Source organism: Antechinus flavipes, chromosome 5 (assembly GCF_016432865.1).
Source record: "Antechinus flavipes isolate AdamAnt ecotype Samford, QLD, Australia chromosome 5, AdamAnt_v2, whole genome shotgun sequence".
Taxonomy (NCBI): domain Eukaryota; kingdom Metazoa; phylum Chordata; class Mammalia; order Dasyuromorphia; family Dasyuridae; genus Antechinus; species Antechinus flavipes.
This window is the reverse complement of record NC_067402.1, coordinates 12,814,925-12,833,176: the sequence shown is the minus strand read 5'-3', so window position 1 is coordinate 12,833,176 and position 18,252 is coordinate 12,814,925. Positions and strand designations below refer to the sequence as shown.

The 18,252-nt window shown below is 43.4% G+C and overlaps 1 protein-coding gene across 1 annotated transcript in view; it reads left to right on the top strand.

The window, feature by feature from the left end:
* Positions 1 to 18,252, top strand: part of RAPGEF5 (Rap guanine nucleotide exchange factor 5) — a 228,013-nt gene that overhangs the window by 73,716 nt on the left and 136,045 nt on the right. Inside the window, exon 7 of the mRNA XM_052001415.1 lies at positions 8,895 to 8,943. Coding sequence (XP_051857375.1) covers positions 8,895 to 8,943 — 49 coding nt within the window. The remainder of the gene's footprint in view (positions 1 to 8,894; positions 8,944 to 18,252) is intronic.

The following is an 18,252-nucleotide window of genomic DNA, read 5'->3' as shown; positions in this document are numbered from 1 at the left end:
CCATTACTTACGTGCATCTTGCCCACCCTCCTCCCTGTAATGAAAAGTGCCTTCAGTAGAGCAGTGCTAGTCGTGCCCGAGACTTTAATGCAGTTTTAGTTCAGTGACCCAGTGCCCCGGTCTTGCGTGATTCCCCCCCCCATGGGGAGATGAGCTAAATGACCTTTCAGTCCAGACCCGTGAGAGGACGGCTCCGGGGCCGGCTCTCAGTGTTGGGCACTGGGTCATTCGCTGCTAGCGTGGCCTGTGATGGCATTGACTTTTGTCTTATTGCTGAGTCTTGCTGAACTAGCAACTAATGCCCCAGCACGGAAGAGGAGGGAGGATGGGACGGGAACATGCATTTATTAAGCACCTACCCTACGGGCCATTAATCCACAATTTACAAATAGGATCTCATTTGATCTTCATAACAACCCTGCGAGAGAAGTGCATTTATCCCCATTTTACAGTCAAAGAAACTGAGGCAGACAGAGCTCAAATGTCTTGGTCAGACTCCCACAGCTGAGGTTGTATTTCAATTTATCTTCTTAAATCCGGCCAAAGCTCTGTGCACTGTGGCACCCCCTAGTGGCCTTAGCCAGATTTTAAAAATATATATAAATATATTTTGAAAGGAAAAACTACTTCTGTTTTGTCAGCAAGATGAGATCTGTAGACGGGAGCAACAACCCCTTTGCTCTGGGCAATGTTTTCTCATTTAATCCTTCAGCTGGATCCAGACTTACTGACTGGAGAGGTTTAGTTTTCTTTTAAATTTTGGTCCCACGGGATAAAGTGCTCTCACTACTTTGGGGGCTACAGGTCTGTTGGATCCAGAAGATTATTCAATCATGAGTCGTGGTTGTTCAAGAACTAAAGGGACATTGGGAAATGCCATTCAGAACAAGGCTCGTGTCAATGAGCAAAGTGCCGGGGGGATTCTGCAGGGTTCAGGTCTCTAACAGGTGCCCAGGAGCCACTCCCATGGAGAGAGAGACAGACAGAGACAGAGACAGAGAAAGAGATAGACAGAGAGACAGAGACAGAGAGACAGACAGAGACAGACAGACAGAGAGAGACAGATAGACACAGAGAGACAGAGAGAGAGAGACAGACAGAGAGAAACAGATAAAGAGATACAGAGAAAGAGACAGATAGACAGAGACAGACAGAGACAGACAGAAAGAAAAAGAGAGACAGAGAGAGACAGACAGACAGAGAGAGAGAGAGAAACAAAGAGAGAGAGACAGAGAGAGAGAGAAAGAGAACAGCCCTTCCTTGCCACTGCCCTTCCACGGGATTACACTACTCCTTAGTGCCCTTGGCTTTCCATGCTCCTCTCTGGGAACTGGCAAGCTCAAGTCAGTCCAAGACAATCATTTCCCACTTCGTTACTACTTGACAGTTTACAGAATGTTTTTCCCTTTGGACAAGCCATGCAACCTTTTAGCCTCAGTTTCATCACCTGTAGAATGGATGCAATAAAATTCAAACTGTTATTATGAAAGCATTGTGTGTCATGGGGTTGCCAGGAGAATAAGGGAGGTAGCATATGTAAAGAGTTTTGCAAATCTCAAAGTCCCTTGTAAGTGTCAGCTCCTCAGTTGTTAGGTTCATGGTGGTGGCCATTTCCTAGCACAGACTCTGGAGGCAGATGGTCTCAGGAACAGCACCCACTTAGCTCCTGGGAAAGCTGCTGGGAGGGTTAAGTGCCTTGCCCGGGATCAAACCTCCAGGAAGGGCCTGAGATGAGATTTGAACCCAGAAAGATTGCGCACCAGCTTGGAACAGAGACTGGACATGATGATTTTCTAGGCTGCTGCTGCTGCGTGACCCCAGGGGGTGACTTCCTCTTGGGGCCCAGTTTCTCATTGTAAATGAAGGTTTGGGGTCCTTTTCTGGCAGCCCTGATTTAGTGACTGACAGGGCCTGTCACCACGACACACATCGATTTGGGTGAATCGAATCCTGGGAATTATTCATTTACTTGGAGTCATTCTGTTTCAGCACCTCCAGCCTAAGGAGCACTTTGTTCACGCAGAAAATGAGCAGCCATGATTGCTAATGACCCGCTGGCAAATGTTCATTCACGCACCTGCTGCCGGTGACGGCTCTTTGGCTTACAGCTCGGAGCTCAGCCTCCTCTGGCTTGGAAGATAAGGACACTGAGCCTGGGACGAGTGACTTGTCCCTTATCACAAAGTCTAGGGAGTGACAGGGAAAAGCTTCAGGCCCTGCTCCTGTGATTCCTAAGTGCGGGAATCCAGCCTGGGCAAAGACTCGGAGGTGGGAGATAAAACATCACGAGTGCGGGACACAAAATAGGCTCATTTGGCCAGACGAGAAAATGAGTGAGAAGGACGCATGTGAAGGAGTAAAGCTGGTGTAGGCATGAGGAGGTCTTGAAAAGCCACAGCCTTTGCACTGAGTTCATGTTTGACCCCTATAGCAATAGGCAGCCATTGACTAGTGGAGATCCTCTTTTTCTCCCATTTTTATGACTATCTTGTGTTCTTATACCTCTTTAATCAATTAAGTTGGTTTAATGATTTTTATTTTAATAAATTATCACTTTATGCACTTTATTATTTTACTAAATTTAAATAATTTTAATTTAACAATTAAATCATTTAATTAATTTAAAAGGGGGAAAATAGTTCAGCAAAAGCAGCAACTCATCCTTAGAACCCAATGGCACAGCATATATACTGTTTGTCACCCATAGTCCTTCACTCTTACAAAGAAAGGCCAGAGGAGTCTCACCCCCTTTTAGTTCTTCAGTTAGAAAACTTTCCCAACTAAGCAGAATTTACTCTCCTCATCAGTTTTCAGAGCAATATTCCATCATATTCAAGGTCCCTAATTTTGTAATCATTTCCCCATCAATGGGCATTTACTGTGTCTCCCATTTTTTGCTCCTGCAAAAATGCTGCTATGGATTTTTTTGAAAACATGGAACATTTCCATCTTTGATCTCTTTTAACAAGTGGTGGGATCTCTGGGTCAAAGGGTATGAGCTGCTTTGGCGCTTTTCTTGGCTTATTCCCAAATGCATTTTCAGAATATTTAAATCCACTCCCAACTCCCCCACGAGTAATTAGTGTTCCCGCCTTTCCATAACCTCACGACTTTGACTGTTCCCACATGAGGCATTTATTAAGTGCTTAAAACAAACCGAGTGCTGTCCTTGGTGCTGGCACGCCAATCAATAACACTTATTAGGCGCTGACTATGTTCTGAGCACTGGGGATACAAAAGCAGAAAAGAGCCAATTCTTGCCTTCAAGGAGTTTAACCTAATGGCACTTATTATTATTATTAATTATTATCATCAATAAGAATAAACAGCATTAATACAGCACAGAGAGTTTCTGTCCTTTAGCTCATATTCCAATGGTTATTATTATTATTAAATCAATAATAAGGATGCTAGCAAGCGTGAAAATGGCACAAGCAAAACAACAGTTCCTACCCTCGAGGAGCTTATCATATAATGGCACCTATTACCATTATTAATAATAAGAATACTAACTAGAATGAATGTAGAATAGACAAAAAGAAAGACAGTTCACATCCTCATCAAAGGTGCTGAGAACCAGTGGGGAGATGGGAAGGTGAAGAAATTTAAAGAGTTAAGAGGGGAGAAGGTGAGAGGTGAGCAACATGTCCCTAGGAGTCCTTCAAGTGGAAGCTCCAGGCAGGAGCCTGGTCAGTAAGAGGAGGGGGCTGTAAGCAGGGGGAGAAGGCTGCTGGGGCAGAAGTCCAGAAGGTCACAGTCAGAGCCAGACCCGAAGAAATCTTTTATTTCAATTCTTGCCAGTTTCCTAGATGTCCTCACATTTCTTGCATTTTTAGTGATGTGGAGCATGGTGGAGCATCTCTGATGGATCTGGGCCTTGTCATTCTTCCATTTTATCTTTGAGGACCTGGTGGCTGTGTGGGGCAGTAAGGGCACCCAGAGGAGAGATGAGCAGATTGGAGAGCTGTCCAGCCTCTTAAGGATCCCCATTAGAACATACCTGACCGATGCTCCCCCAGTCTTTGCCTGAAGACCTTCCAGGAAGACACTCCGGGGCATCTCTCATTGCTCAGTTTTCAAGTCTTCGAGTCTAAATTGGCTTCTTGGCTCCTTCAGCCTGGGGACCTAAGGGAGCCAATGGCAGCCTCCTCTCCGATGGCTTTCCCACATCTAAAAGGGAATTATAGTGGTCTGGATGAGAGGGGATGAGAGAGTACTGAGGAAGGGGGTATGGAAAAGGGAAAACAATAGACCTTATAAAGATATGACCTAACAGCTGGGGGTGAGCAAGGGGAAAGATTCAAAGATGACCAGGCCTTAGTCTACCACAGAGTTGATGACTTATAATAAAAACCAGTTTTCCCACAACCGGGATTGCCTTTTGCCTCTTTTTCTATCCCTAATGCTTAGTACAATGCCTTGAACTTACTAGGCACGTAATCAATGTTTATTCATTAATAATAACAATTAATATTAATACGGCTTTCTAAAGTTTGGAAAACTTTTCGATCCTCACAACAACCCTGAGATGTGGATAGGTATTTTTATTATTCCCATTTTACAGCTGAATAAAGTGAGAAATGATCTCATCAGGAGTAAGTGACTGAGGTAGGATTTACACTCGGGGCCTCCAGAATCCAAACTCTGTGTTTGTACGGCTCTCTCTAGCACGCAAGAAAAATAAGAACTGACAAAAACTGCCAAAAGACGCCAGTTATTAACAAGTGTCAGTGACCCCAGTCAAGTGAGGAATGATAAAGTAGACATGAGAATCTTGGAGCAGATTTTCCTAGGAGTTTGGCCGTGAAAGGGACATGAGCCATCAGGTGTTTGGGGAGCAGGGGGTGTCAGATGGAGGCTTTCTAAAGATTCAGGGGATCTCAGCATGTTTAGAGGTAGAGATTGCAGAAACCGACTGCTGGTGGAGATGGAGAGGGTTGGGGTCAAAGGCACAGGTAGTGAGGATTGGTCTTGGCAAGAAGAAGGGTGACCTTGAGAGAAGAAAATGGGGGATGGGGGTGGAAACCCACAGGCTTGGGGACCAGTGCGATCTCCGCCTGGATATTCTGCCTTAAGAGCATGAGCTGGACCAGAGCAGGTTTGTTGATTTGTTGATGGAAGAGATGAGAAAAATGCTTAGAGCAGCCTTCTCAGCCCGAGGAAAGGAGTTTCTGTTGTTATCTTTAAAAACGTCAGAGTTTATTTTAAAAATAAATGTTTGTTTTCCCGTGGAAGTAAAGATTAAAGGAAAGCCAAGTCCCTGAGCGTCCTGGAACATTGCGGTCTGGACTCCCTGGGAGACATTGCCACCACCTACATTAAGTAAGCTCTGATGCTAATGGGATTCTGGGTAAAAGTTAGTTTACATTCCATAAACTTGGAGTTTTTCCTGACTTGCAATGATTTCTGGGTGATGATAGAGAGAAGATTAGAAGTCATGCAGGAGGGACTCAGGCCAACAGTCCGGGCAACAAGCACCTACTGTGCTAAGTGCTGGGAATAGAAAGAAAGGCAAAAAATGATTTACAGAAAGGCAAACAAATGATATGCAGATTAGGTGTAGAGAGGATAAATTGGGGATTCTGACAGTGGAAAGGTTTCTTGTAGAAGAAGAGGTTTTAGCTGAGATTGGAAGGAATCTGGAGGTCATTTTAGGACGGGGAGCATTCTGGGAAGGAAGACAGCCAAAGAAAATGCACCAGACTGATGGGAGGAAGAATTAACTGCTGACCCCAAAGGGGAAGACGCCAAGTTGTTTGGAATCATTTAGTTTAGGGCAAAGCAGTGCATATTGGTGAGATGTTGTGTGCTATGGTGGAAAAGTCTTAAATTTCAAATAGAGATCTGACTTCATATCCTGTTTCTGAGAGAAGTGTGATGCTAATGGATCACTGAACATCTTTGAGGTTCAGTTACTCTGTCTGTAAAATGGGTAGAATAGTGTTGTTGTTGGGAGGCTAATCAGGAGGATTAATGGACACTCCCCACACTCATGAAAATAAAAACCCTCAAGAAAAATAAGTTAAAAATAAAGAGAATAACGAGAGAAATAGAGAATATTTTGATCTGTATTCAGACACAATCGGTTTCTTCTCTGAAGAAAGTATGGATAGGATTTTTCATCATAAGTTCTTCAGAGGAGTTGTGGATGATTGTACTACTAAGAAGAGTAGTCATTTACCACAGACCAGTCCAGAACATTGCTATTATTTTCTATACAGTCTATTTCACTTTGTTCATGGAAGACTTTCCAGGTTGTTTTTTCCTGAGAGCATCCTGCTCATCATTTCCCAGAGAATAATGATATTCCATCAGAGAAACTTGCTTCAGAATTTTTTTTTTTACAATTACTATGGTTAATTGTATTCCTCCCCATTTATTCTCTCTCTCCTTTCACCCTGTCCCTTCTCAAAAGTATTTTGCTACTGATCACTCCCTTCTCCAATATGCCCTCTTTTTTTTATCACCCTCTCCCCCCTTCCCATATTCCATTCCCCTCCTATTTTCCTTCAGGGAAAGATAGATTTCTACATCCCTATGGAGTATATGTCTTATTTCCTATTTGAGCCAATTCTCATGAGAGTAAGGTCCACTTACTCCCCCTCTCCTTCCCTTCTTTCCTTCCACTATAAAAGATTTTTCTTGCCTCTTTTTTATGGTAGATAATTTGTACCGTTCAACTTCTCTCTTTCCATCTCCTCCAGTACATTCCCCTCTCACACTTTAATTTCATCATTTAAAAAAAGAAAGATTCATAGCATTTTCACTGTTGATTGTAAATTTTATTTTCTTTCTCATTTTTTCCTTTTTGATCTAATTTTTCTTGTGTAGCACAGTAATTATAGAAATATGCATGGAATAATTGCACATGTTTAACATAACATAAAATAAAATAACATAAAAACATTAAAAAATCCATAAAATGGAATTACTTGCCTTCTAGGGGAGGGAATAGGGGAAGGGGGAAAATTTGGGTTTTGCAAGGGTCAGCATTAAAAAATCAGCCATGCATCTTTTGACAATAAAAATTTTTAATAAAATAAAAAATAGAATCCTTCAAAACTCAGCAAAAAAAAAAAAAAAGAAACCATCCCTTCATATTCAGCTCATACTCATGCCCTCCAACTATATACAGTCCTGACTTCCGTAATAATGAGAACATTCTAATGAGTTACAAATATCATTCTCCCATGTAGAAATGTAAACAGATAAACCTTATGAAGCCCCTTATGATATCACTTTCCTGATTGCCTCCTTTTGCTTTTCCAGAGTCCTATATTTGGAAATCAAATTTTCCATTCAGCTTGGAGAGACCTCAGTTTTTTCATCTGTAAAATAGAGATAATAATAGTGCCTGTCTCCCAGGGTTGCTGTAAAGTTCAAACGAGATTATATTTGTAAAGCCCTTTACAAGCTCTAAAATGCTATTGTTATGTGGAGATGCACAAAGATGGGTGCACACATATGTGTCCCCCCCCATGCATGTTTTGTTATGGTTCCATGGGGACCTTGGTTTGTGAAGGCTTGCAGGCTAGAGGGCTGACTTCTGCAAGCTAGAAAGGTTTCAAGCTGGAGTGACCACCTGTGTTCTAAAACAAAAAAAAAAAAGTGGGAGATGTAATGGGCTGAAGATCTTGAAGCTCCTGTTGCATTGAGGTCCCTCTTAGTACTTGAGGCTAATTATCAATTGGACAATATTAATATATGCTTGGAGAAAGAATGGCCCCGCCCACTCTCTGTGCAAGTTTGATGTGTTGTATAGGAGATTACATAGACAATTTGGTGGGTGGAGCGTGAGAGGCGGAAGCACTGCTGGCTGGATTTGTGTGGCGACTGCTCTCACTTCATATCACCATTCCCTTTCACCTCCGCAAAGAATGATCAAAGATTTTCCCTTATTCTGATTCTGGCTGATTTTAATATACACTGGGTGCGAGCTTGTCTGTCTGCCTGGTGATGAATTTTTCAACCATGATAGTTTCAAAAAGAGTTTCTCCCAAGGCACCAAGGGATGGCTATCTGCCCTGGGAGAGAGTAGCATCCTATAGATTGATGAACATGCATATGGATGTATTAGTGACAACCAAAGCAAAGGGGAAAGTCATTAGCAAATTCCTGCCTTACCATTTCAGTTTCAAAGAGTTTAATTAGTGTATCATTACCTGAAAATATTGATTTGGGGTTTGGTCTCTAGTGAAATTCTCATTTCCTTCCCATTCATAGGAAGCCAGTGGTTATGGTAAGGGAGGAAAAGGACTTCAGTTGGAGAAACTCCATTGGGGCTAAAGATAAGGGGAAAACCAACCAGAGCTTCCCAGATGAATGTTCCAACTGAACCTTCCACTGCTGGGTGTTAGTCACTTTGACCTTTAGCCAGGAAACTTGAGGTCTTGGTCACCTTCTGCCTGTCCTCTAGGTAGATATAAGCAGACAGCAGCTGTGTGTTATGGATTGGATTTGGACTTGGAAAATCTGAGTTCAGATTCTGACTTGGGCCCTTTTAATCTGTGAAAACCTGAGAAAATCACTCATTTATCTTCTTTAAGATTCAGTTTCCTCAACTACAAACCAGATATAATAATAATACAATATCAGAGGGATGTTGTAAGTCTCAAGTGAAATAGCTTATTTCAAGCACTACATAAATCATAAGCGTTATCATGATTATTTTATATTTCCTAAGATCAACAAAACATCCATATTCCTGGTCTAAAAATTCACCAACAAGATTGGTCAGTAGAACTAACAAACAAAACAAGTAAAGCAAACCCCGAACTGTGGCTAAAAGGGAACAGCCACGTCATCTGAGCAGAATCCCTCAGTACACAACAGGAAATGCACCAGTGGAAGTTTATCTTTTTCTAATTTTGCTGTTTTTCCTTGTGTGACATTAGGTTCAGAGGGAACTTGCTGCCGTCATTGCTTTCAAAGCCAGGAAGGCAGGTGAGTCTATTTGGAGCGCTATCTCTTTGGGGAAGGGGTGGGATTCTTTCACATTTGGTGATCCCTGTGTGTGATGCAACCGACTTAATATATTTGCTTGATTTAATATATTTCAGAGGGGTTTTTTTGTTTGTTTTTTTTTTATGGAAAAAGCAGTGGGAGACAGATAGCCTTGCCTTGGAAGTCTGCTAAAATAATGATCATCCTCCATTTTAGCCCATGACTAAAGGACTGGGCCCTTTTCGACCAGATACTGTGATAAACAGGGACACTGACTAAAAACAAAAGCATTTCTTGGCATTTAGTATTAACTTTTGTTCAAGAAATAAAGCTGTTAAAACTTCCTTAAAATAAGCACCTTTAAAACTGTTCTCTGTGAAATTGTGTGAAAATATTTAAAGATTTTTTTTTTACATTGTCATTACATATTCCTAAGCTTAGGAGGCAGAGCAATATAAACAAAACATTTATTCCTGCTCAAATTAACTAATTAATGATCAAATGAGTTGACAAGTAAAACACTTTGTAAACCTATATTAATGCCAACTATTATTGCTATTTATTTTCTTACTCTGTGTCAAACACCATGCTAAGCACTAAAGACAGAAATATAAACAAGACATCTCTACCCACTGAGGGAAGAGTTCATGTATAGGTGAGCTGGGAAGCAGGAAGAAGGGAAAGGAAGAAGAGAAGAGCTAAAAAGGGAGGAAGTGAAGTTCAGGACACAAGTGAGCATGCCTGGGATTCTGTGTGATCTGCCTTTGCCCCCACTGTCTGTAAGCTCTCTGGTTAAGTGGAACAGATTGCATTCTCAATGCTTACCACTAGTCCTTGGCACATAGTAGGCATTTAATAAATATTTGCTGTCTTGACGTGACTCCCTCTTCCCTATGACAGCCCTTTAAGTACTTGGAGAGATCAATAATAACCCATCTGAAGACTCTTCTTCAGGTCAAGCATCTCCAATTCTTTCAACTGGTCCTCAAGTGCCTACTGTGTGCCAGTCACTGTGCGAAGAGCTGAAAGTACAAAGAAAGGCAAAATATGGTCACTTCTCTCAAGGACGTCATTAAATCTTTCCCCAATCCAGGCTTTCTTTCTCTTATTACTGTTCTTCCCAGAATGCAGTATTCAGAACTGAGTGCTTTGGGCCAGGTCAGATCTTCTGGGGCAGAGCACAGTGAGAGCAGCCTCCCCTCTGTATAATTTTTCTTTCACTATTATATTTCACTGCTGATTCACATTGCTCCTTTGCATATCAGAAACCCAAGATCTTCCATCTTATTCTTCTAAAGTTCTCCTTGATTTGATTTGGGGTGTGGAAGTGACCAGATTCTCAAAGACTTCTCCTACTTTGAATAATAGCCCTACTGTGCTGAGAAGGCAGATGCAGCAATAGATACTGGATATCCAAGGGTCAGCCCAACTCTGTTTGGACAGGCTATCTCCCATATGGAGATATAGCCTCCTATTTCCGTGCCAGATGGATTTTTGGCCACAACGGTTCATGAATTCACCCACTGAGGCACAGATTTAACAATTTGGATTGTCAGAGAGGGACTGACCAGCTGGGTGGATGAAATGTGAGGAAGCTTACCAGATTAAGTCTGAGAGGCCTGCCTCTTCCCCAAGCCTGTTACCCACACTCAGGGCATAGGCTAACCCTTCAATCCTGCCAACGGATCCTTCTCTCTATACATCCACATGGATAAGGGACAGGGGGAAGGTCTCCCTTTAGCATTTTCCTGTTTGTCCTACATTGCTTACAATTTTTGTACACCCACTTTTACTCATGGTTATGGTGCAGAAAAGATAGGGATGCTATTAGCAAGAGAGACTGAAATATGGGACAGCTGGATAGAGCACTAGCCCTAAAGTCAGGAGGACCTGAGTTCAAATCTGGCCTTAGACACTTAACACTTCCTAGCAATATAACCCTGGGCAAGTCACTTAACCCCAATTACCTCAGCAAAATAAAAAAAAAAAGGGACTGAAAAAAACAAGTGGGGATTATTCCTGGTATCCAGACTCTGCCTTCTTTTGGCATGAATGTGATCCTGGCATCCTGAAGCAGGAAGCCCAGGGAGATAAGGGGGAGTTTCCAGTTGCCAGTCAGTGTCTTTGACTCAGCTTCCCTTATTTCTTTTTCCCCTTATTTCTAATAGAAACGTTGAATACTTCCACTTCCCACAATTTGGTCTATTGTCTTTAATCTGTTGTCTCCTCCATTCCTGATCATCCCAATATAGCCAAGGTCATCGGTTGCTTTTGATTCTTAGAATAATCTCTCTTAACCACCCTCATTTCCCCAGCTAAAGGACATCATCTTCTTACAACTTAAGGCATTCTAAGACTCCTTCCAGCTTTTCTTACCTATTTTTTGAGGAAACTGAGGGCATGAGCAAGTAGTTAATTGTGGGAATGGGGTAAACCACGTGCGCTCCATCTTGTGACTCGATTCTGGAAAAGCTCGCTTTCTGTTCAGTTATGGATCCAAATCCAATTCTGTCTTGTAAGAAAACTGCATTCACTTGTGGGCATTGTGTTGTTTGAAGCCAGCCCCATGTGGCTGGGAAGCTGGACCACTTCTACTTGCTGTTTAGAGAGTCCTCGTTAAGGACCCAGGCTATGGCCACCAGAAACTCACACAGCTCCAAAGGTGGCTGCAAGGGGTTTTCTGGCCTTGCACGTTTTAGGAAGCCCATATGTTTTATTTGGAAACTGGCCCTGTACTGACGTATCAGTTATCGTTCCCATGTCCTTGTGATTGTTTATAGACCTTTTGGGTAAAAAAGATATCTCCTCTTCTGAATTCAGGGAATTACTTCTGTTTGCTCTTTTCCTCCTAATTTGGAAACTTCCTCATCTTTCCTCCAATTAGAAGTCAGCTCACTTAATGTTGTATCATTTCTTTTTAATTACTTGGTCTTCTTTGACGATCTTTCCCCATATTTGGGGGTCCAGGCCTAAGTTAAAGCAGTCTGGCTCAAGTTTTTGAGCGATTGCCACGCATTGTTTAATAAATCAGTACACTTAGAAAATGGAACCTTTATTTCCCTGGTCACTTCATATTTCACCCTTTTTCTGATCCAGGAGTTCTTACTATTTGAGGTAAAATGAACCCCCCTTGGAATCCTGGGAAGGCTTTTCCGAGTCATGCTTTTAAATACACAAAATAAACTGCACGGGGTTGCAAAGGAAACCAAATATTCGTGAAAATAAATCCAACTTCACGGACCCCCTGAAATCCCTCCACAGACCCTGTTTTAATCAGTCTTGTCTTCCCCATACATCAACTTGATGTGTCTCTCTGTTCCTCAAGTGATGTTGCCCTGCTGATTTTAGGCCGCCAGCCAGAGCTCTCCCTAAATTGCTCTCCCCCTCTTTATCCAAGCAAATCTCCCTGAAGCACCATAGGTGTGAGGGAGCCGAGCCGGTGGGCGGCTTTTTATCAGCAGAAGTCTTAAGGCAGGAAGTCTGCAACATTCAGCAAGACATCTTGGGGGCAGTTTGCCTCAGCAGCTAATAACAGAGAAGGAGTCGGGATTCAGGAAGCATGGGGAGGGGGGCCTGTTCCACGGATCCCCAGGGGCTAAGCCGTACAGGTATTTCTTCTGGAGAGTTTGCCCAACTTCCAGAGCAGAAGGTGAAAGGGCTGATGGGATGTCTTTCTACTCTCTGGCTTCTTTGAGAGTCTCAGTTCCCAGGAGAGAGTGTGTAGCGTAGTAGAGACTGAACTGGCCTTTTGGTCGGCAAAGTTCTGCTTTTGTCACATATTGGTCGTATGACCCTGGACAAGTTACTTATCAGTTCTCCAGATCATTCTCTAAAATTAGTATATAGGTTTCAAAGGAGGTGCTGACCTGTTTTGGGAGAAGAAGGTTCCATACTGGAAGTTTTCCACAAATAACTCATAATCCAAAAAGAAAAATCACAATATTTTGAGATAGGAAGAAATAATTGATTTTTTTTAAAAATCAGAATAAAATAAAGAGACTTCTAAAGAGACAGAAAAGACTTTAAGCCAGTCTTGATGTTGAAGGGAAGAATGACATGATATAGAGGTGGAAAAGAAAGAGAATAGACTCTTTGGAGCATCTCTCAATGCCTCGTTTTCCTCATCTGTAAAATAGGTATAATAGTACCTACCTTTCAAGGTGGTTGTGATGATCAAATGAGATAACATAGGCAAAGGGCTTTGTAAACCTTTTATTTTTCATTCCTTTTAGTCATTTCCAACTTTCTGTGACTCTGTTTGGGGTTTTCTTATCACAGATATTGGAGTGATTTGCCATTTCCTTTTCCAACTCATTTTACAAGTGGGAAAACTGAAGCAAATGGGATTGAATGACTTACCTGGGGTCACATAACTAATAAGTGTCCTGATTCTAGGCCTAGTGCTCTATCCACTGAGCTACACAGCTACTCTTGTATACTTTAAAGCATCATAAACACATAACCTATAATTATTATTAACATGATCATTTCAGCCCATGATTCTGCCCACGGAGATATCCTATGGTCCCGATTCCGTCATCCGGTCTGTTATTTACATCTCCTAATTTTGTGTGATCTGCACATTTCATAATCATGTTATCAAGAGCCTTTATTGAAGTCATCCATAAATGTGCCAAAGCTCTCCCAATGGAGTTCCTTTCAGAAGGTGATTGATGGGTTCCTCCTATCTTTACTCTGTCCTCTCCTTCTCATAGCCCCAGCAGTTTCCATTTATGAGTTCTTGAAATATTGTGTCCAAGATTATTTTTTTCTATAACAGTTTCAAGTTCAGTGATTCTTCAATTCTCTCTGACCTGATTTCCAGATCCATTGTTTTTTTTTTCTTTATCAACCATCTTATATTTTTTCTATTGTTGAATCTTTTGACTCTGTTCTCGTAGTGTTGGCTATCTCACAAAGTCATTCATTTCTCGTTAGTTTATTCCAGTTTTCAGAGATTCTATTTCTTGTGGAAGGCTCGGACGGCATTCTGCTGAGCTACTTGTTCTCTGAATTCTTTCCTCAACAGTTTTTCAGTAACTTCTTATTTCTTGCTTAATTTCTTCTAGGATTTTTAGGTGTTAAGTGTCTGAGGCAAGATTTGAACTTGAATTTTTTGGTTCCTGGCATGAGGCTCTATCCATTGCACACGCCTTCTCATTAGTTTTCTTTTCTTTTCTTTTCTTTTTTTTGGCTGAGGCAATTGGGGTTAAGTGACTTGCCCAGGATCACACAGCCAGGAAAGCATTAAGTGTCTGAGGTCAGATTTGAACTCAGCTCCTCTTGACTTCAGGGCTGGTGCTCTATCCACTGCACCACCCAGCTGCCCCCTCTCATTAGATTTCTTGATCATTATTAGTCTGAAGTGGGATACTAGAGTCAGGAGGTGGCAGATGGATTAGGTTATGTATAGCTGTGGGTTTTTTTAAAAAGATGAAGAAACCAGGGTGGCTTGGCCAGAGTCACCTGCTGCTGAGTAGCTGAGGGGAGACTCAAACCCAGGTCTTCCTGCTCTGTGAAATGAAGAGATCCAACGATGGCTCAGGTCTGAACCTACTGACCAGTGACCCGGCCAAATAAGTGCTGGAGACAACTCTCTGCCTGATGTGTGGGAGAAGGTGCTAACTTACACTGGTGGATGGCATTTCCTTACCAGGGAGTTCACTATATCGGTGAAATGGCCGGATTAGTCTCTATCCCTATATTTATTTCTTTAAAAAAAAAAAAAAAAAACTATGGCCAGCCAAGGGCTCAGGTAACCCTTTCTTAAGATCCTACTTGGACGCCCACAATGGCGATGTCTGTGGTGATCCAGCCAAGTCTCAAAAAGACATCGTTCCCAGTGGTTGGTTGAATTTAAAAGCTGACAGAGTGGGGGATGATCCCAGACATCTGAAGTTCATCATGATCGAGCATCCTTTTTGTTTGTCTGTTACCGGCGGGACTTTGGAAGTATAAAAGAATTCCAGGTGGGAAAACAGATAGCCAATTGTGCTGCAACTGACAGTTTCAGAGATTCCCTGGGATGTTGGGAAGTCAGGAGACTTGGCTGAATTCACCCAGTCAGTATGGACGTCTCTCAATCCCCTACGCCATACTGACTCTCTTGTCTTAGTCTATTCCAACAACGTTTTATTATAGGAACAAACTATTTTGAAGAATGAATGTTCTTACTGCCGTATAAAGGAGGTGGAAAAATATTCCGAACCCCCAAACTCAAATCCTTTTATGTGTTCCCTGGATTTGTATTGTTCATTTTGAGGGGAATCATTTTTAATTTTAATTTTCAATTTTATTTTTATTTTATTTTAATATTTTTTAATATTTTAATTCAAGTCAAAAAACTTATTTTGTCTTTGAATCTGCCTTTTCTTTAAAATTTGGCCCTTTAAACCTGGAAGTCATGTTGAGGAGAATTTAAGAGTCTGGTCTCAGGAGGGTGAGATTGGACTGGATTCTCCCAATGGCCGGGAGGCCCCTTTGGAGAGGAAGGAGCAGCCAGGAGGTTCTCACGCGGTAAATCATCCTTATCTTGAGTTTCCTCCTCCCTTCTGGTGTTTCAGGATGAGAGGATTTACTGAGCCTCGTTCTCAAGGTCTCATTGGCAGCCTGGAGTCAGCCTGTATTGTGAAAATACAAGATGACATTGAAAGTGGGGGTTGTTGTCAGGACTTGTGCTGTCTGTGCTGAAGGGTTTTAGATCAGAGCGTGGTGTCTAATTATTTTTAAATTAGAATTTTAACAGGAAGGGTGACTCGGCATAATAATAATAATAATAATAATAATAATAATAATAATAATAACAACAATAACAATAATAATGATAAACAATAACAGACATTAAAATAGTTTTTGTTTGGGTTTGCAAAGTCCTGAAGGTTAAAGGAACTTGTCCAGTGACGGAGACAAGCCTGTGCTCTCCTACCGCATGGGATACTGGGAAGTTTTCCCGATCCTGCTAGTCCCAAATCTTCCTGACTTGTAATGGATGACTCCGGGTACTTGACTTCTCATGAATCGCCAACGTTGCTTCCCACCAGGACAGTTGTTTCCAGCAAACAACCTCCCTTCCTTTGGGGAGCAGCTCCTTCCGGTAGTTCCCCATCCAGCCCATCTCCGCTCACTCCTTGCATCCCCGTGGAATGAGCCTCGTCTTCGCCCTTCCATGATTTTGCTCAACTACAATCTACTGGCTCCATCTCTTTTTTGTTGGTTTGCTTTGTTTGGTTTTTGTTGTAGGTTTGTTTGTTTTTTAAGTCACAGAGATCGACTTGAGGCCGGGGACTTTGATACAACCTGAATCTGACATTTTATTCATTTTAAATTTGATGTTTTGCAAATGAGAAAGAAACAGGACAGGCCGCGTGCAGGAGTAATCAGTGCCGATGGAGCAGCTGTTCTCTCAATTTCCCTTCACGCTCCCACTGGGGCATGGCAAAAATTGCGCTTGCCTCCCAGCCCTCCCTCTCCAATCCCACGACTCCGTTTATTATAATTAGAGACATTAAGTCCAAATGATCAGCCGTGGTTCCCGGGTATGCTCTAACCCAGAAACCCTTTTGCAGTTGTCTGTGTAGCTGATGAGGCTCCAGACCTCAGGACTGAGTCTTGGGGATCATGGGAAATTTAGGACGTGCCATCATCCACTGGAGGCCAGTAAGTTGGCAAGGATCAGCAGAAGAAATGGCCACTAATAGGGACATTCGATTCTCTCTGACTTCCATTGCTCCTGGGAATTCTATGAGAGCCTTCTTTGACATTTGTAAAATGAGAGTATTCAATATTTGTGTTTCAATTCAATTTGACAGCCGTTCATTAGGGGCCTGCAGTGTACCAGGCCCCGTCCTAGGGGCTGGGAATAAAAAGCAGCCAATCTCATCCTTCTCTCAAGGATTTTCTATATGAGGGTGGGGCGGGCTCCGATGAACACACAGAGACTAAATGTGAATAAAAATCATGTAAATTAGCTTCAAGAAGGGGGGAGCGATGACTGTCGGATGAGGAGAGGCCCTTTGTAGGGGCTCAGATCCAGCCAAGATTTCCAACTTGCCTCCACGAGGCATTATGTTAAGGGTTGGGGACGCCAAAAAGGGCAAGAAGGAAGCGTATCCCTGCCTTCAGCTGGATGCAGGATGCTCCCAGGGAAAGAGAAAGGAAGAAGAAGTTCTCCCCACTGGGAGAGAAAGTGTAATAGGGCTGGGCCCCGCCCTTGGAGGCTCTGGAGGAACTAAGAAGTCACAGGAAGGGGCGGGGTCTTTGGGGAGAAGGGCTCTTCCAGCCTGGGACAGCTGCAGGTATTGGAAGCGTGATGGAGTCAGAATGGAAAGAAAGAGCAGGGGACAGCAAAGGGGAGACACTGTGGCCTAAGCAGCGTCCAGCTGTGAACGGGTACCCAGGCTCCTTTGGAGGGCTCCCAGTGAGGGCTGGAAGAACCCTCCTCAGCACATCATGGGGGGGCTGCTGTGTCCGAAGGGTTGCTGAGACCTCTGGTGATTGTGGGAGCCAGGCTTCTGGGCCAAGCCCACGAGGAGCCGCAACATTTACAAGTTTGCTCTTCGTGCCACCCTGGAGAGGACTTGGGAGTTGGGGGAGCTCTCGGCTCGGCCGCCAAGTCCTCTGTGACTGGGGAGCCCCGGACTCCCCTCCCCGTGAAACCCAAGAGTTGCTCTTCGTGACCTTGAAGGTCCCCCATGCTCCTAAGTCAGTGATCCCCAGGGAGATACCGGGAGCCCCCATCCCTCGGGAGCCCCCATCCCTCGGGAGCCCCCATCCCTCGGGAGCCCCCATCCCTCAGGAGCCCCCATCCCTCGGGAGCCCCCATCCCTCGGGAGCCCCCATCCCTCAGGAGCAGGAAGCGGAGCGAGGAGCATCTCTCCTCTGTCTGAGGGTGGCCGCCCGCTGATGGGTCCCAGGAGCATTGCTGAAGATAAGGAAACATAGTCTGTGCATTTTCTTTGGGGGCCGAGGAGAATGAGGAGGGGGGTGAAAATGGCCACCAGCGTCCCGGCTCCGGGCCCGGATCTGCTTCGTGGGGGCCAGGTGGGCCTGGGGGGGCCGAGCTGCCGGCTCTGTGTCTGTCCTCGACCCAAGGTCAAGTGGAAGTTAATGACCCTTTCCCTGCCAGAGAGGTGAGCGTCAGAGCATGTAACGGGTTCTTAATGTGTGTGTGTGTGAGAGACAGAGACAGAGACATACACACAGAGACAGAGACAGACACAAAGAGAGACAGAGATAGAGAGACAGTGACAGAGACATACACACAGAGACAGAGACAGACACAGAGACAGAGACAGACACACACACACACAT